This window comes from Prunus avium, chromosome 8 (assembly GCF_965620075.1).
Source record: "Prunus avium chromosome 8, drPruAviu1.hap1.1, whole genome shotgun sequence".
Classification (NCBI taxonomy): Eukaryota; Viridiplantae; Streptophyta; class Magnoliopsida; order Rosales; family Rosaceae; genus Prunus; species Prunus avium.
Window position 1 is genome coordinate 25,306,584 of NC_142291.1, and position 20,376 is coordinate 25,326,959.

Consider the following 20,376-nt stretch of genomic DNA (forward strand, 5'->3'; position numbering starts at 1 on the left):
AATATTATACGTATAGTGCTAAATGAATGTAATGCATTTGAGAGGAAGCAGATGTTATATACATCAGAAAAAGTGTCTTTTGGACTTGAACTTACCCTAGTGAAAACATATCGGATTTATTTGGTGACGTAGTATATCTCACACATATTGGTCCTAAACATGTCCCAGGTTTCATGAGAGCTTTAGAGAACTTAGCCTTTTTTCGTTCTCATAAATACGACCCCACATTTACTCCCATATAGGGGACACCAATTAAGAGTTTTCTGCCTAAACTCCTCTTAATAAGATATTAGTGTCATTAAATGCTAAGCATAACCTTCACATCAACAGACAACACACTAACTATCATAGGAATGAGTTAAGTTGTGTGTTCAACTTTTTGAATCTTACCCAACCAGTTTGCCTATTGAACCTAGACCATGGGATCTCTAATCAACTAGGTTAGGTTTCCGCCAGGTTTGATTCATTGGATTGGCTTTAATCCCATTCCCCTCGATGTAGATTTGATTTGCTCTCTTGGTAGGCCTTTTGTCAAAGGATATGCAATATTTTCCTTTGACTTCATATAGTTAATGGATATAATTCCATTTGAGAGCAATTATCTAATTGTATTATGCCTACGCCTGATATGTCTTAACTTTCTATTGTATACACCACTCTTGGCTTTGGCTTCCATGACAAGCACTTCACCCTTATCACCTTTCCCGTGATCCTCCTCAACTCGAAGCCTCAAAATCAGATCCTCCATAGACATCTCTCTGCGCTTGTGCTTCAAGTAAATTTTGAAGTTTTTCCATTATGGAGGCAATTTCTCTATGATTGCTCCAACCTGGAAGTGTTCATTAATAGAACACCCCTCTACAAGCAAATCATGGATCAGAATATGAAGTTCCTCAACCTGTTTAATAACAGTCTTCGAATCAACCATGGCATACTTGAGAAATTTTCCAATCATGAACTTTTTGGCACCAACATCTTTTGTTTTGTATTTTTTTCTCAAGTAATTCCCAAACTTCCTTTGCAGAATTGTATGACAAATAAATGTCATACAGAGTATCATCAAGCATGTTAAGGATGTAGTTTCTGCACAAGAAATCATATTGTTTCCAAGCCTCAATGGTCATCATTGTCTCCTTGGACATTGAATTTTCTCCCGATTTGGGAGCCTCCTCTTTGACAACATGTGCCAGATTCATGGTTGTGAGATAGAACAACATCTTCTATTGCCATCTCTTGAAGTCAATTCCCTTGAACTTTTTAGGCTTCTCGTCATGAGGATCCTTAGTCACCTCATTCACAGTCACTGATGATTGTGAATCCATCGAATTCTGTCTTTAGATTGTTGGAAAAACAACAATCAGTGACTATTTAAAATAATAATATATTAACAATATATATGAATCAACGAAATAGATACAAACTGTAATACATAATACAATAAACAATAAAAAATGAAACTAACTTGGATTCGAGATAGAGGCTTGCAGATTTGATGCAATGTCCTAAGGACAATAATTTCACCCCTTCTCGGTGCTTGAAGTTCTACAGGTGACTGCCTCCCAAGATTCAACTATATGTATTCTAAGCCCTAGCACTTGGACTTGGAATCTGGCGAACTTTGTTTGTTTTCCTCTCAGACAAGATGAAATGTGCTTGTAGAATGCTTTTTCTGTGTTTTACGAATAAGGCTTTGTTCAATTTAAATAACCCTCTGAAATCTTATAAGAAGAGTCACAACTGTTAGAAAACTGGATCACAGTGGGCATGCATAAATTTGTTTGAGTTTATTATTTGCATTGTTTAATGTATTATTTGACTTAAGAGCATTGCTCTGTTTCGAATTATTTGAAGGCCGGAGGCCTATTATGTAAATTGCATGTTGTTAACTTATGCATGCTGCCGGTTGTGGCTAATAACTGTGTTTTTAACAGGTTGAGAAAATTGGAAATATCCAATTTTCAAGGGAGGCTCTGCCGAAATTTTGGCAAAAAGTCTTGTGTCTTTAATAAGTGGGCCCGGCATCGGTATGATGCCTGAAATACCACAGGATTCATCTCGGATTTCGAGGAATTCGGGACGGGTCCTGTCACAGGAGGGGTTGGTTTTGCCTGGACGATGCCTCTCAATTTATAGAAGGTGAAGGCTCTCTTTGGTTTCCAATAGGTAAAAGGAAGTGTTGGAGTTAGTCTATTTCTAAGGGGTAAAAGAGAGCATTGGGATATTCTTATTTCCAACAAATAAAGTTACGCATTGGAAAATGACTATTTCGTATGGGTAAAAGGAAGTGTCAGAATTGACTTGTTTCTAGTGGGTAATAGGGAGTGCTTGAAGAATATCTCATTTGGTCACTCACATTGGAGAACTCCAAGTAATGGGCTTGGACTTTGGTGCTCCCAAGTAGCTAGCCTAACGTCTCCATTATCCAAGAGCTTCTGTGGGCCTTATGGACCTCCATAACCTTCTACACCACAATCCCTCGTGCAAGCCTCGTAAACCACATGACTTGGATTCATGTGAGCTTGGTAAGTGATTGGCATAGGAAAAATGTATTATTGGTTTGACATAGCATACACACTATTTCTATATTTATTTAATAAATTAATTCCCAAACAACTTGGATTAATGTATGACCAATATTATATGTTATATTAGCTTTAAATGTCTTTAGGCTCCCCGTGACTTTTTTTGGGCATCAACACATGTCACATGCATTATTGGTTTTTCTATGATGCATTGTAGTCTTATGTCTGTATTCACTAAAAGAAGATTACTTTTGGTTCAACGAAAGCAACAACCCTGCTATTATTCTTTGATATGGGAACGTGATTTTATATATATATAATTTTTTTTTTTTTTTTGTGATTAAAGGATCACTGATGGAATGTTGATAGATAAAGCCTTGAACACTAATTTGAGCCCATAACTTGTTGTTTCGAAGAAAACACTGAGATGAGTCAAAATAACGTGGCATTTGACATATCCAAAGCTCTTAGTGATTCTAGGGTTTGAAATAATACTAAAAGTAACTTTAGCTTTGTAATTAGCATTGTTATTCGTATTATTATTCAATAAGTTTTGAGGTTCTCTCATTATTGCATTGTGTTTGTGTTATGAAATTACTTGTAGGATGACTAAAAATGCGCAGAGGGGGGTGAATAGGCCAATTTAAGATTATAACCAATAAACAAAACATAAACTTCGGTAGCAGGATTGATATGGCTTATCAATCCTAAAACGTGCGGGCATAAAATAAAAGAACATGTAGAGAATTATTTTACGTGGTAAAACCCCACCTCTGGGGAAAACCCACGGGACTCCTCAGTCCAACACAAATCCACACTACTACAAAAAACGAAATAGACGACGAGGATCCACCGTCATTGTAATCCTTTGAAAACCGTCGTTAAATCGACCGCCATATTTTTGGGTGTCAAACTACAATGGCTTTTCACCGTCGTTGTTTATTTGCAAAGACGACGGTTTTTAAAGAAAATTGTCATTGTTTAGAGGTAAAGATCGTTAATTATAGGAGGAAAGACAATGGTTTTATAACCGTCGTGGATTGTAGGTTAAGATGACGGTTTTTCATGAAAACCGTCGTGGATTGTAGGTTAAGACGACAATTGTTTTATAAAAATCGTCGTTAATTATCTATAAAGCCAACGGTTGGTTTATAAAAATCGTCGTTAATTATCTGTAAAGACTATGATTTATTATGAAAATTGTCATCTAATAAGTTCCCAAACTGCTACATTTTAGTTCTTTTTGATTTCATATGATGCTATACAACGATTTTAACTAGAAAACCAACCATAATGCTTTATTAATGAATATATACACTCAAAAATAGTTTCTTTCATAAAACTTGAAGATTCAATAGTTATTACATAGTTAACCAATCTTTATTCTACAACAAAACATAATTCCTACCAATTAAATACAAATATTCAATTGATACATATGGTAATTAAGTAGTACAATCTTTTCCTAACAAGACCTACGTACTCCTAATCAAGCCTTCCTCATCCAAACATACAAATGATGCACAACTGAAGTCTCCTCCATCATCCCTGTAAATAAATCAAAATGACAGAGAGAGAAAAAAAAGCTAAGATTATAAACATATAAAATTAGGTGGAAGAGAAATTTTACCATTGGACCATATTTCCATAGAAAACTTGTAAAATGAGCATGAAAAAGACCATCGAGAACCTGCAAAAGGAAAAATATATAAATAAAATGATGGTGAAAAGAGAAAGTAACAAATTTTCAACAACAAAAAAATATACGACTCACATAGAAAACCTGCAAAAGAAAAAGTTATAAATCTGCAAGCTTCCTCCTCATCTCCTGAGAACCAAATCAGAAAATCTAAAAAGAGACCAGAAATTAAAAAAATATGTAAACAAACCAGACAAATCAAGAGAGACAAAATCTGAAATCAGGGAGACAAAGAACATACCAGAAACGCAAAGAGACTAATCCAGAATTCACTAGCAAGATATAGAAGGGTATTGAGAGATTAGGTGACTTTCAAATCAAACCTTTAAACCAGCTTTGATTCTCAAATACAGAACCTCCCTCTCCATCTTATGGATCTGCGAAGACCTCAATCTCTCAACTCCTTCATTGATATCGATTTTTTGATGATTTTGTAAAGAGTTTCATGAGGGTGTTTTAGAGAGCTCAGGAGGGTTTCAAGGAGGGAGAGATAAGGTTTTCAGAGACGGGGGAAAATCTGAAAATTTGTCGAGCACAAATTCACTTAAGCACCCTTTTTTTAGCATGTTTTAAAAGACGATGCTTGTTAATGAGAGATAAGGTTTTCAAAGACGGGGGGAAATTTGAAAATTTGTCGAGTGCGAATTCACTTAAGCGGCCTTTTTTTAGTGTGTTTTAAAAGACGACGCTTAAAAAAAAAAAAAACCGTCGTCTTTACATATAATAGACGACAATTCTTTCAAAAAAGAGTCGTCTTTACATATAATAGACGACAGTTCTTTCAAAAAACCGTCGTCTTTACAAAAAAAGCCACTTGATTTTTAAAAGACGACGCTTGTTAAAAGACGACGCTTGTCACTAACAAGCATCGTCTTTTAAAAATTAAGTGACCTTTTTTTGTTCAGCGTGTTTTAAAAGATGACGCTTGTTAGTGACAAGCGTCGTCTTTTAAAAATAATCTAACGCTAGTAGTGTATAAGATGATATATCATGAGGGTTTTAAAAACATTGTCGTCTTTTAAAACATAACGACGGTTTTAAGATGCACCGTCGTCTACTTTGTGTCGTGGTTTAACTATTTTGTAGTAGTGCCACTATAGAACGATGATTACAAGAAGTACTCACACACTTATCCTAGACACATTCTAGATCATGTTTATCGACTTCTTCGTAACTCAACTTCTGTCACGGGATGATCTTCGACACTTCTTATGTTGAACACAATACTAGTCACGATTGCTTCAAGCTCACCGGAGGATAAACGCCACAACAGTCTTGGTGCCCTCAACCGTATGAGTCACCGATATACATATGAATGCAATATGAATAATGGAAGGATTTGATAAATCACCAAGCAAACAAGAACACTTGATGACTTATCTGAAAAATATGCACAGTAGCTTTCACTTGAAAAATTCAATATGCTCAAAAACAAAGTACGTTGAAAGCTCACTCTTTGAAACGGAAAACACACTGTTTTATGCAAGGCAGGTTTTCTCTCAATAGAGAGAAACCCACGTGACCACAACTTCAATTCAACAATAACTCTCAAACCTATTCAACTATGACGCAACCAAACCTGATGCAATATGGACACTAGTTAAAAACGTCAAACAAGAGACCACTAATACTATTCAAGCATGAATATCAGTTTTGATTCAATTTACATGCTATGTTGTGACGTGTTAAGCTCATAATTTCATACATATACATGCCCAATTTACTTACTTCTTTTGCTTAGTTCCTATAATTCTAAGTTATTTCCCTCCCTTTGTGTGTTTTGTAGGCCAATAGAGCAAGAGAGCATAATTCATGCAATTCAAGCATGTTAAGGCCTAATTTGGATGAATGGAAGAAGAGCTTAAAAGACAAACTCATTTTGGCTACAGCCCCCTGCCAGTCCAGTTCCGTAGGTCATATTGCAAGCTTTGTTTCAGCAACCTACACAGCTCGGATGAGGCAGCATTCTTCATGAAAGTTGTTCCAATGGGTGTGTACTATAACATATCCAAAATTCAGCCCCATTGGATAAATATGGAGTCTGTTACCTAGCAAACACAGAGCCATGCTCAGGATGGATTTTATCAGCGCGCAAAATGAGTTAGCAATTTGTTTTGGCCTTAACTTCCTCCTCCGACCTTGGATTGGCCCAAATGACATATGGCTGGAAAGAAGACATTCTGAACTTCAATTTCGAGTGCTTAAAGTCCTAATTTGATTAAGAGAAGCCCAAGTTGTAAGCCCTTGAAGTTGCTGGTTATGCTGACCTCAGCATGTGCTGGTTGGATGCTTGGTCATGGTGAGCTAGGTATGAGCTATCATTTCTGGTTGGAAGCTTGGTCATGGTGACATGAAGATGAGCTAGGGCTGCTGGTGGGATCTATTGGTGAAGTGCATCAACCAATTCAGATTTTATAATGCAAGTGTTGTATGCATTAGTGAAGTGCATCAACCAATTCATCTTTTATAATGCAAGTGTTGTATGCATTAGCCATATTGAATTCAGATTTGTCACTCCCCTCTCCCTATAAATACCACATCCATTCCACATTCAAGACACAACAAAAAATCCTGAGATTCACAACCCCCACAATTCACTCCAACCATCCTCAAACACTCTCAAAATCCCAAACACTCCAACAATCACCAAAACAACTCCAGCAAACCTCTCTTCCATTTCCCTACGAATTTCATCTTCCTTAGCCATCACCACTCACTCAAACTCATCCCAAATCACCTCCATATCCTTCATACATCTTTCTAGAAGTGGGGAAGCTCTTGGAGAAGCATTAGAAGTGGAGAAGCACTTGGAGAAGCCCTGGACACCACAAGAACTTCAGAAAAAGGGTTTTTCTACTCTTATTGTATTCATTATGTTTTCTCATTTCTGTTCAAGTCTCTTTTCCATTATGAGTAGCTAAATCCATAACTAGGGCTTCGATGTAACCTAACATGAATATTCTGGGTTTATAAGTTTGGAGTTTCAAGTTTGATTCATGATTCATGTTCTTATTCATTATGCTTATAAGTTAACATGCTTGTTTGAATGATTGATCACCATTAGAACTTGTTTGTTAACTATCTTGGTTTGAATTAAGAGTATACACCATGCTTTAATTCGAATTGAACTATGAATAGGAAGAGTATGTATGGACATTCGACAACAGGGATTAGATACATACTTGGTTGTTTAAAATGTTCTTCTATGCTTAATGGGTTCCTAATGCTTAATTTTAGGTTAGACAACAAATGATCAAATTAGGGAATTAGGAACACAAGGTTAGGACCAAACACCATGGCCTAATCATACTTTAGCTAGAATCAATCTTTGAATCTGAATTAGACTTGTTACTTGAATCTTTATAACCCAGAATTGAATTGTTATGGTGATTCGAATGCCCTAGTCTCAAAATCTGTTTTCCAACTCTTAAAACCACTCTTTGTTACATTTGTTTACTTGTTTTTGTTTGCAATTTCATTTTGCTTCTTTTGTTCAACAATCACAACCACTCTTGTTTTAAATTCTGTTTTAGACATAACCTCCTACTTTCTTGAATTTGGTAATCTAAGTACATAACTAGTTTTAACTTCTCAGTCTTCGTGGGTACGACCTCGTACTTGTCTTGCTATACTACTAATTGCCCCGTACAATTGCGAGTTAACATAATATTAACAACATGACGCCAGCTAATGCAAGATGTGAGGAAACCTAATGACTTTCCACTACAACTAATCTTTTAAAACAATATCTACCTAAATAAATTAATTAGACCAATCAAGTAGGAAATAATATCAAGAGATAAAATCTAATCCTATTAAAAATAGGATTAACATAAAAATACTTGAGTGAAAATAATTCCAACTAGAAATCCTATAATGAATGCATGATTATGTCATGATTTACCTGAAATCAGTTTCCCCATATTGATCAAGTCACACTTTGGAAATCCGGGATTGAATGTGTTGCGCCAAAACTTCCAATAAACGATATTCACACACTAACTCCCAACCTATGCTAGAGTCTAGGAAATGGCAATACAATTTTCATACTAACACGTTACAAAAAATAAATAAATAAACGAAGATGTAGATTGTTGATGTTAACTAAAATCGAAGCTTATAAAGATTGTTGAAGAAGAAAAAAAAAAATTAGTACAATTTCCATGAAAACACAACAAGCACTAATTGCATCACTGCATGTCCACAATATAATGGCCACATCAAGCTTTTCAATCAGAATTTGTTTTGGAAAAGCAGAAGAGCACACACTACTACGTATGAACATTTTGGATGGTGATGAAAACTGTTTTCACTTTAATAAAAAGTTTTTGCATTCTTGCTTTATCAATTTCCTTGGTGTTCAATGTGTTTAATTCCTTAGCCAAATCAAAAAAATTTAACAATCTAGCCACAGTATGTGAAAGCTTTGGTATGCACATAGAAATCAAAGCAAAATTTGTGTTTCTTCCAGCTTTCAGAGTTGCAAAGTCTGTTAAATGAGTTGCAACGTCAACTGGGTGTTATATAAGAATGGTAACCCTAATGAAGAAGACAGAAAAAGAAGGGTAACTCAAAACTCAAAGAGGCAAAGAGCATTTAAGCGAAGTCTGGTTTGCCTTTTGCATGCTGACATATTATTGGATGGTCAGGCTCAGGCCTTGCTAGCTAAAAAGCACATCTTGGTGAAAATTTCTCAAAAAGGCAAAAGCATGGTGGCATATATTAGGTGCTCTAGCTAGCTTAGCACATTTTGGTGAAAACTTTCTGCTTTCTGCTTTAAAAAAAAAGCATATCTTCATCAGTTTTGTGGGCTTGAATCTGCAAATCCTGAACGTAGCCTTCATATTCATATGGCTACAGATGTATTCTGACTCCCCAAAAAGCTGTTTGGATGATAGACAAACATTTAAATCTCTCTACCTACATAGGAAAATCTTCAATACTCCCCATCCCAGTTTAAATCTCTCCCTACACTCTTTTCAGCTTTAATGTCAAGTGCTTGTGGTTGGCAGAGCCTTCATAAACTTGACAACTTCCTGCCCCTGAACTCAATTTAATTAGCTGAGATGGCACAACAACTCAGCATAAAAATGAATTGAAGCCATAGCTGCCTCCTACATTGGCTTTATCTTGAAGCAGACACATCTTAAAGTTTTCAAGTGCTACCTACAATGGCGCCTTCACCTCACCAGAAAATTGATCATCAAGGTCCAAAGTTTCGTGCTACAACTCCCCATTTTTTTAACAAGATCGTAGACAAAAGACTTGTAAGCAAGCCCAACTCTCTCTTCAACTAAATACGTACATGCTCTGCATTACAAAATACTTGAATGCTATGTTCTTGGTTGCTGACTAGTCACTACTTAGATCTGGTGTTTTACTCTTATCCAATCTTAGAAAAAATAGTTTTTTTTCTTTCTCTTTCTTCCCTCCTACTCTCCTCACCTTCCCCTATACATACACTGCTCATCATAGTAATTTTATGGGCCACCAAGAAATTATAACTCTTATTTTTGCTTAGTTTGACAGATAGTAAGTGTTCATGTTTCTTCTGTCCAAAATCAGAACTCATTTTTGCTCATTGTTTGAATAATATATATATATATATATATATATATATATATATATATATATTCTTTTTTTAAATTGGTGCCTCATTAAGTTTTTGAAAAAGGGTCTGGGAGTGCAAATAGACTTGAAACAAGACTCCCAATGTAGAGAGTGCAAATAGACTAATTTAGATGACATGCCAAATTATAGTTTTGCCTAATTTTGAAATCTTGGTACTGACTTTTCTAAGGTCTAGGGTGCAAATCTAAATTGTGCACCTCTATCACAAAAAAAAAATTAAATAAATTCACTATTACATTCTAATAGGAACTCGAAAAAGCTCTGGAAAACGAACTGAATTGTGATCTTTGTAACGAAATATTGTTATCTGTATTTGTTAATTGCATCTTACATATCCAAGCTCACATTGGCAGAGAAATAAAGCATATGCTGCATTTACTATCCTGCAATTTTGTTCTTTTCAATTGGTGTAATATAAGAATGGTCACCCAAAAAAAGAAGACAGAAAAGGCATTGTAACTCAGAACTGAAAGAGGCAAAGCGCATGAAATAGCTGCTTGACAAGCTTTTGTTTTGTGCAGAGGGTGCCAAAGACATTTCTGGACAAATATGCTGAGAATCTGTCAGATCAAATACACCTTAAACTCCCATGTGGTTCAGAATGGAAAATCAAACTCAGAAGATGTAATGGTGAGGTTTGGTTTGGAAAGGGTTGGCCAGAGTTATCTGAGTTTTACTCTCTCAAAAAGGGCAACTCCTTACTTTTCCGGTATGAGGGGAACTCAAATTCCACATTTTGATATTTGATGAAAGCGGCTTAGAGATGGATTATCCCATAACTATATCCCTGACTGAAGAAACTGATGAAGAAGATGATGTTAAGTCTGTTGAAAGTTTGGAGTATTTTCCAACCTTCCCAAAAACTAAGCACAAAACTGGTCCTTTGCTATCTCCTCTGCCTCAAGAGAAAAGCAGAACAAATCCTCGTTCTTCATCAAAGCCATCATCTTCATCTTCATCTTCTGCCAATGAGTTCGTCTCAAGCCACCCATTCTTCAAAGTCACTTTGGGGTCATACCTTGGGATGGTAAGGGTCATTGACAACAAATAATAATACAACTTCGTTTGGTCATTCAATACTAATATTGTCTATGTTATGCAGAATGTTCCAACTAGTTTTCGGAAGCATTTCACTACAATGGAGACCCAAATCGTGAGGCTTTGGGTCGGAGATAGATCGTGGCCTGTGAAACTGATTTTTCATCGTAACAACGGTCAATTAAGTGCTGGCTGGAGAGCATTTTCAAAGGAAAATTCGTTGAAAAAGGGAGATGTTTGCATCTTTGAGCTTATCAACACCAACAACGTTGCACTGGTGGTAAACATTTTTAGATGCTGATTATTCGGGGGTGCTTAGGGTTGATTTAAAGTGGCAGATTAGTACTGTTGGGGTATTTGTTAGAACTGTTGTTGCGAGGGATACCGTAAAAGATGATTTTCCAATGTAGCTGTCTTTTTAATTTCCTTTAAAAGTATTTTAAGTATAACATGTACCGTTAGCGACAAATTATCATAAAATAGTCTTCATTGAAATTTTATTAATCTAGTAATTTTCTCCTCTTTTGAAAGCATGAAAGTTTCTACTACAATACCGGAAAAACATGATGATTGAACCTCATGAAATAGATGATCAAAAATTTGTCAATTAAATAAAGAGAAAAACTACCAAGTTCATTTGAACAAACCTTGCCTCAATATGGTAATGTGGCTAATGAATCACATAAAGAAAGTTGTTTTCCACCATGCTATGTCTTTCACGTGTAGTTTGCTTTCATTCTTTTTGTCTGTCATTTCCTTTTTCTCTCTTTGTTTCCCTCATGCATCTCTTCATTTGGCTCCCCCAACATATTCTTTATTTAGTGCCTAGGCAAAAGTAGCCTCGAGAAGTTAAAGCTTAAACCAAGACAAATTTACTCACTTGTTCAAATAAAATGAATACAAGAATTTCAACTAGATCAGTATATAAAATGAAGATCATACTCGCGAAATACATAATTTAAGGACAATAAATCAAATCAACACTTTTAAACTATTATCAATGTGCGATCTACGAGTTATCATGAAGAATCATACCAACGGGCATGATATATGCCAACCTTTCATCCCATAAATGTATATCCCTTTCCAAAAGTCGAGATTTGTTGTATGCATTAGCTCTAGTATCTGTACAGTTATTCGAGTAGCATATACTATGAAAGAAACTATAACTGATTTAATAAATGTATAACTTAATCTTTAAGACAAACATATGGCGTCGACACTATGCGAGAAAAATGACCTTGAGAGTTGAGTGACTGCAACAGGCACAATAATCGTACATATCAAGTGACAAACACTTTAAAATGGACAATGGGGGCAGCATCTCCCTCCTTTAATCTTTTTTGAAAGAAAAAAAAAAAAACTGGACATTGGGAGACACCTATCCCTTTCGAGAAGTTCGCGTTGAGGCTACAATGATGATGTTGCTCGGTAGATTCTTCCATTTCTAAGCTTGTTTTTAAGCAAGCCTGTGTTCACTTATGTTTTTTTAGTAAACACTGTTTGTTTCGAATTTTTTTTTTGGACTCAATTTGCGAATATCTTTCCAGTTGTAGTGAAACTTTACCTTGTAAGGTTTCATCGTAAACTTGAACCCGCTGTACGGAAAAGTCTTGCTTCTTCACAAGGTCTTCTCCAAGACTTTCAAATTCCAATTTCAAAGCTGAGGACGACGACAAGGAAACCATACAAAGAAGCTCAAGCTCAAGATGGGCTTTGTGGGTCTCGTTCAATTTTTCCTTCAATGCTTTGATGTCCTTGCATGGTATGCTTCTCTCTAAGAGAATGAAAATCTTGGGACAGTTGACTTGAGGAAATGTTTCTCAGAGTACAAAATAATTTTTCATCATTTCATGTTGTTTGTGATTTCTTTTTTTGCAGGCCTCTACTTTCTCTGGTGTATCCTCTGTAAGCCTCTCTTCCCTCCCCACACATTTTTATTTTGTTTTGAAGAAACTCTGTTTTCATCCTTGTAGAATCCACTTTAGCATCTTTTACTTTGCTCTTGTGCATAATTTTGATTCTGGGTTTTTTTTTTCTTTACCAAATTAGAGTAATTTTTCGATATTACAATTTATGAAAATGATGATTTTGATAATTATTTTATTTTATTTATTGATGTTGATACAATGATGATGGTTTCCTTGATGTTTATTTTATTTTTTTGACAGATGTTGTTCCATTAGGGCGATTGAGGCCAATTCTGTTTCAGATTCTCAGAAGTTGAATACTTATTGGGTTGTCTTCTCATTGATTCTGCTATTTGAACATGCATTTATGAAGCTCCTAAAATGGTAATTCTGTTGTTTATTTTATTGCATTTGCTTATTCTGGTTTCCAAATAAATGAATAGAAAAGAATACAAAAGGTGAAAACTTGCATATTTTAGGCAACAGAAGCTTTAACAGAACTTTCAGCCAAGTTATTAGGAAAGCCTTTCTGGAATGTGAGTTTGAGTGAGGTGGTGAGTTTCCCCCCAAATTTTGCCAAATTAATTTGGTTGTCCATAATATTTGTTTCTTAGTACATACATGGGAAAGAAACGGAGATGTGGAAATAAAATTGAACAAGGAATCTCGAAGATTTCCTAGCCTTCACTAGAATCACAAGGATAACAGAAATTTTCACAATATGGCTGTTGTTCTCAATAGCTATGGAATTTTCAGATGTGAATTTGTGTGGCATATCAATTCATTGTGGTTTATTGAGACAAAACAGAGTCTCATAAAGAATTTTGAAGTTACTTTTTAAGACGGTTGTGATATATTGTGCATGTTTTCAGATATGTGGTAGCTTTCTGGCAATACATTCACAATTATATGGAGTCACATTTGGTCGTAAAAACACATTTTAAAAACTAACAGATATGAAAACATGCTGAAATCATAAGTTATTTGAAATTGTTCTCGTTGCTTTTTTCGAATTCAATTTAAACATATGAAATGGATGTAATTTATTCGTTCAGCTTCAGACTTCTTGTTCCAGAAAATGCCACATACCACATCTATGTACATAGTTCCACGGAGTTTTTACACAGAAACTTCTAGTGTTTTTTTCTTTTTAAGACTATGCTTTCATTTGTTTTTAAAAAAATGAAAATGAAATCTATTGAGTTACCGAGTTAGATATCAGTTAGGTCCTTTCGGGCATAGTGCTGACATTTGTTTAAACTCTTCATTGTTTAATGATCATGGGGAGCTATAAAATTTGTTTCATCTATTTATGTTCCCTGTTTTTCCATTTCTGTACCTGTCAGGCTCCCACTGTGGCCATACTTTAGGCTAATCATTGTCTTCTGGTTGGTGATACCTCATTTCGGTGGTGCATTTTATGTCTATAAACACCTTATCTGTCCATGCCTCTCCACGGACCTCCAAATTGTTGTCAACTGGTCTAACAAGCGGAAGAAATCCTCGTTTAACAGAGACAATGTTTTTACTGAGGTGGAGAGATGTGCACAGGAGAAAGGACCTGAAGCTCTAGAAGAAGTTGTTGCTTCCAAAGTAAGTATGTTGAATTTGGTGAAGAAAATATCTTGTTATGCCTACAGGTGTGTGCACTTGTATAAATGCTTTTAACTGTGGAAAAACACATTCTATGGAATCGTTGTCAGAGATGGACTAATAATACTTTTTTGCTTCAGTCTGAGAGAACAAAGTCAAATCCCGATGCGAAAGAGTTCAAAGCAGTTTCATCTCTGGAGAATAAAGAGGTACACTTTGTGAGATCCCTGATGCAACTCATACAATTTTCATAACACTTTTCTATACATTCCAGTGGTTTGTAGTTGATGTCTTTTGTTAGATGAAATCCTAGAACTGTAATCGTTGCAACAACCCCTGAATTTTGGCTTTCTCTGATTACTTCTTATGACTGAGAATTTCATTTTGATTTTGAATTATGCTTGATTTAAAGAGAAAATATTGTGAAATTAAGTTTGCATTTGCAATATAATTTAGAGCCTGATTTATTAATTTGATGAGCCTTTAACTCCCTTGGTCTTCTTTACAGAGTCCAAATTAATCCAGAAAGCATAATGTTGCATAGAAGGATATCAAATCAGTGCAGATGATTCTGAATTGAAAAAAAGCCTAATGTTCCTCAGAAATATATGCAAACATTTTCTCAAAATGCTTTTGTTGACTTTTTAAAACTCGTTGTGTTTGTCAAAACAAATTGGGAGGTTTTACTTTACTTTTTTTCTTTCTTTTTAACATTTTGTACATGCTCATTTCCGTTTTTGCAACTGAATTTCGTATGCATTTGCAGGTTAGTCAGGCAGAGCCTAATCTCACTGGAACTGAAAACAGCAGATTTCCCAGTATGGATATTAAAGAAAAGGCCATTGGGATTGCATCAGAGAGAGGAATTCTGAACATTCCACCTTCAGAGAAGGTTCAGGAGTGGACAAGTGCAGTCAGTCATGTAACGACCCAAAGTGATACAACTTTTAACTCCTACCCGGACGGTAAAATACACGAGGCTGTATATGAGAAATCGAAAATAGAGAACAAGGCTGAACCTAAGCTCACTCAGATGGAAAATGGTACATTTGTGACCATGGAGACTCAAGAAAAAGTTGTTGAGGTTGTTACAAGTATTGAGTCTGCCCTACAAGTCCAGAAAGAGTGGACTTGTGCCCTCTGTCAGGTAACAACTCAAAGTGAAGCAACTTTGAACTCCCACCTCCAAGGCAGAAAACACAAGGCAGCATGTGTGGCACTGAAAGCAAAGAGCCGGCCATTTGCGCCAAAAATTGCCCCGGCTTCAACTGCAAAGGAATCTAATCAACCTAACAAGGAGCGAGGAAAGAGTACAACGAGCAGTGCATCAAAACAAAAAGTTATTGTAGATGAAAAGGTGCAAAGCCAGAAAAATAGCATTCCAACTTCAAGGACAAAGACTTCTGATAAATCTAAAAAGGAGCCAGCAGAAGGTGCATCCATCAATGGAGGCCAACAACGAAATCAGAAGGAGGTTCCAAGCAAGAAGGATTATCGTATCTGGTGCAAAATTTGTAATGTGCACTGCCCTGGTGAGATTGACTTGGCATCTCATCTCAGTGGAATGAGGCATGAGGAAAATGTGCTAGAACAACAACAGAAGGCAAATAGTGTTCCGAGAATGAAAGGTCCCCCTCTGTGGTGCAAGATTTGTAATGTAGGCTGCTATACTCTGGTTGACATGGTATCTCATCGTAACGGAGGGAGGCACTTGGATCTTTTATCGACTGGAATGTAGGGGTTGTGGACAGATAATGTTGGTTCCTCGCATTACTCATAAAGATACTGTAGAAAAAAAAAACATTCATGCTCATGTATTTTCTACTTGTTTTCTCCTTTGTAGGAAACTTAGGAGATGGCCCTATATGCATTTAGAGGTAGCTGGATTTTACTACTGTCTTGTCAAGCCAGTGAAAATTCAAATAAACTAGTTGTGAATGAACGTGTGGCCACAAGTAGTGAGTTTTGAAGAATTAGGGTTGACACAAACACGATCTCTTCTGACTTGTTAAAGTACTTCGTAAACATTTTGTTGAAATTCTTTACACCATGATGTTGGATTGTGGAAAAAAGTATAGAATCATATCCTTATTAGGCCTCTATTTCAATTTTCTTTTGTAACATTTTTTGATCATCAATGAAGTTATTTGACTGAAAACATTAATTGAGCTCAAGCTTCAACTTTTGATTGAGTGCTCAAACTTCACCTCACTAAAGGACTCCCAAAGTAATAGAAAAATAAATAAATAAAAATAAGCACCAAATGTGGAATACGTACAAATATAGAAGGGAAAAGACCTTGGCATTGATTTATTGTAATGTTCAGACAGGTTTCTAGAAAGGGAAATGTTTGTAAACATGGCACCAGTGCCCACAACTTAAACATACACTATTGGAGTTTGAAGCTGAAATTACTGCGCCTACTAGCTCTGTACTTTTCCTCGTTAAGAGATTTGTATTGTACTTATTCCAATTACCAGAATCATAAAGCCCAGTATTATTGTTATTGTTTTACCTCCCATGGGTAATTTGCATGCATGGTCTTCCATGGACATGGTAGCCGATTCTCAAGCTCCTGCTTCGAAATCAATCTATAATTCCCTGTCACTCGTCACCACCATTGGAAGCTAATGGGGCAGATATTGAATGATGCATCGCAAACATAATGGATGTGTAATTTGTTGAGTTATCACGAATCAACATAACAACGAGCAGATTCCGCGTTGACTTTTTATCCAATAAACCCTTCCAAAAGTCGGGCTTTGATGCATGTGTTAACGCTAGAATCATTGTTGTTATCCAAATAGTAGATAATATCAAGCAAACTATATCTGATTTAATAAGTCATTTGCATTTCACATTTTGAACTGTTGGCATGACTTGACTTGCACACCAAGATTCTCGTATTGATTGTAATTTATTTCCTTTTCTATTTCTGATTTCCTACTGTAAATACAATTAGGGTTATAGTTTGACTTAGCTTCCAAGGCGTGATGTACTATATGTGTCTCTTACAAAGAGAATAATACACTGAAAATTGCGACAATTATTCTTCCATTCATACTTACAAATGCATGGCTTAATTTTTAAGACAATCATATGACTATTGGCCGACATCGACACCCTGGGAGAAAAAAGACCTTGAGGGTTGAGAGCCTGCACCAAGCACAATAGTCGTACGTGCCAAGTGACAAACGCTTCAAAATAAACAATGGGAAACACACTTATCCCTTTTCACAAGTTGGCATTGGGAGGTTAACTACACTATTGTTGCTTGGTAGATTCTTCCATTTCGAAGCTACTGTTTTTAAGTTTTTGTGGGAGTGCAAACAATATTCTAACAAAACTACAGGGAAGGGGGTTTCTCACACACAAAGGCTCCAGCCCAGTGCAAATGGAGGATGAGTATCTCGCTGATTCCCTCATTGTCTACATTGAAAAAGAGCTTTATGTGAATATTAATTCAGATTCAATAATCAAATATTTTGATACACTCAAAGAGAGAAGGGTTCCACTTCACTAGGTAAGCTCTTTAATTTTTTTTGCAATCGACCATATTTTTTTGAAGTTGGACAATGTGTTTGATTTGGTATTTATTTATATTTTATACTTTTTCGTGTTATATTTGCTTGTAATGTGGTCTTATTTGATTTATAAATTTTATTTACATTTTTGTTTCAAAAGAAAAAAGACTTATAGTATATTTCTTGTATAAAAAAGAAATTAGCCTACCCTTATAAAAATTCATGGGTCAGCCATTGCTCACATACACAATACCAAGATGCCAGAGGGTTTTGAACCTGAGACCACTGTTCTACAAGTCAAGATCATTTTCCATTGTATTAGACCAGTTGGCATTTTTAAGCCTATGTACACTTATGTGTTTTTTAGTAAACACATCTTATATTTTTTTTAATAGCTAAAATTACTAAAATACACATGCCATGTCAGCACAGTTAACGGTTTGTTTAGGGGTGGGTATCGAGATCGGAAAACAGAAACATCGAGCTGGACCGAATGAAAAAAAGGGGAAAAAAATCGGTTAACCAAAAAAGTCAACAAACCGACACCAAACCAAACCAAACTAATTCAAACCGGTTCTAGTTCTGATTTCACACCTTACCAAACTGGACTAGACTGGACCGGTTGAGTATATTTTTATTTTTTTTACAAAATTATTTAAATCCAATGTTACATTTTTTTAATCTCATAACTAATATTTCCCCAAGCCCAACTTCAAAACATCTCTCTTTTCTACGCGCCAATATCTCTCTCTTGTATGAAATTGGATCATTTGTAAATTTTCAAGCACAAAAATTAAAATTTTAGTTGGAATTTATATAAAAATAATAATTCGGTCCAAAACTAAAAAAACTGAAAATCAGACTCGAACCCGTTCAAACCGAACTAGTCAGTTTCAATTTTTTTTTTACTAAAACAGGATCAATTAAATAATTCCAGTTCCAATTTTGATTTGATGTGAAAATCAGACCGAACCAAATTGCGCCAAAAATATCGATGGTATTGGAAATATCGGTAGTCTAAAAGCACGGAAATTTCTATGGAAATATCGAGATATTATCGGTATTGATAAAAATTGAATAAAAACCACGGAAATTGTAAGAACAACTTGGAAATTTTTATTGAAACTTTGGAGGATGTTTATTTAGTCAATTATCCATTAGTTTATCACAAAAAATTGGAAGGAAATGCATTGCATGATGAGTTGAACTGATTTAAGTTGATTATATAGCGAGCTGACAAACACTGTGAGTGTAGAAAATATGTAGTAATTAATGAAAGAAGATTAAACACGCCATAATTATTTATATATAATGATTAATTTACTATAATATTTTACACTTTATACATTGCATGGTAAGATACATGAGTGACTTAGTACCACATAGAGTTCCTATGAGATTCAAATTTTTCACTATCTTCATCATCTCTATGTGTAGAGTAAGTGTATTGTGAAGAGTAGTCATCAAATGATAAATCCCCAAAATAGTTTTGCATGTAATTGTTAACATGTCACCCATATGAATCCGAGATTGGTTGACATTGTCCATAAGCAAAATCATTTAAAGATTAGGTCTCAGATTCTTTCCATGAGCCGCTCAATTCCATCCTGAAAGGGAAAGGTCAAAGACTCACATTCTCATGTGAAAATATGATTTTTGCAAAAACAGTTCAAAACAAAACAATAAAAATATACATATTTTAGCATATTATCACAAAAACATAAGCAACATGGTGGTTAAGGCGTTGGATGAGTGAAATGGCAAGGGTTTGAATCCCCTTTGCATATGTGCTTTGTGTTTTTTTTTTCTTCCTTTTTTCCATTACATCGATATTTTCGATATTATAGCGATATTTTAACAAAATATTGTTGAAGTGTGAGCGAAATTATCGACATTGATATTTTCCGATATTATCGATATTTATACGATATGTGTATAGATACATTCCGAAATATCCGTGACCTGAAAAAATGATAATATCCTCGATATTTCGTTGATATTATCGATATTTGAGACTATGACTGCGCCCACCCCTAGTATTGTTGATGGAAACTAACAAAAGTGATAAAGTGAGAAAATTTCAGCAATTTTTAGAGATTCTGAGGGTTGAGTGAGAAAATTTCAATTTCAGGGAGTAATGTGAGACTAAGCACCCGTTTTAGGGGTAAAACAATAATTAAATTTTTAAAAAACTCATTTTGCAAACGCGACTGCTGGCGTTTCATTTTTCATTTTGAGTTTTTCTATTTAAACCATGCACTTCTCTTTGTTCACCCCATTTTCTAAGTTCACCCCAACTTCTAATTCAAATTTTCACAATTTTTAAGAAAACCCCACTATCTTCTCAAACTACCCCTAAATAAACATGTAGCATAAAAAATAAAAAAATAAAAAACTCATCAACCTCACACTCCACACCCAACACCCCACACCCCTAACCCCCTACCTCGCTATCTTGC

The 20,376-nt window shown here is 35.4% G+C and overlaps 1 protein-coding gene and 2 pseudogenes across 2 annotated transcripts; 2 read left to right on the forward strand and 1 right to left on the reverse strand.

The window, feature by feature from the left end:
• Positions 1–598: 598 nt before the first annotated feature.
• LOC148292385 (uncharacterized) lies at positions 599–1,322 on the reverse strand (annotated as a pseudogene).
• A 7,626-nt stretch (positions 1,323–8,948) lies between these two features.
• LOC148292386 (B3 domain-containing transcription factor VRN1-like) lies at positions 8,949–11,358 on the forward strand (annotated as a pseudogene). The gene is made up of 3 exons (XR_015826418.1): positions 8,949–9,488; positions 10,374–10,879; positions 10,955–11,358. The product of XR_015826418.1 is annotated as a B3 domain-containing transcription factor VRN1-like (transcript).
• Positions 11,359–12,388: 1,030 nt separating this feature from the next.
• On the forward strand, positions 12,389–16,382 carry LOC148292387 (uncharacterized). Its single transcript, XM_088246019.1, has 6 exons — positions 12,389–12,655; positions 12,772–12,798; positions 13,062–13,184; positions 14,147–14,393; positions 14,534–14,602; positions 15,160–16,382. Exons 1-6 carry the CDS (start codon positions 12,600–12,602, stop codon positions 16,129–16,131), a joined length of 1,494 nt encoding a protein of 497 aa, XP_088102145.1. The 5' UTR covers positions 12,389–12,599; the 3' UTR covers positions 16,132–16,382.
• Positions 16,383–20,376: the final 3,994 nt, after the last annotated feature.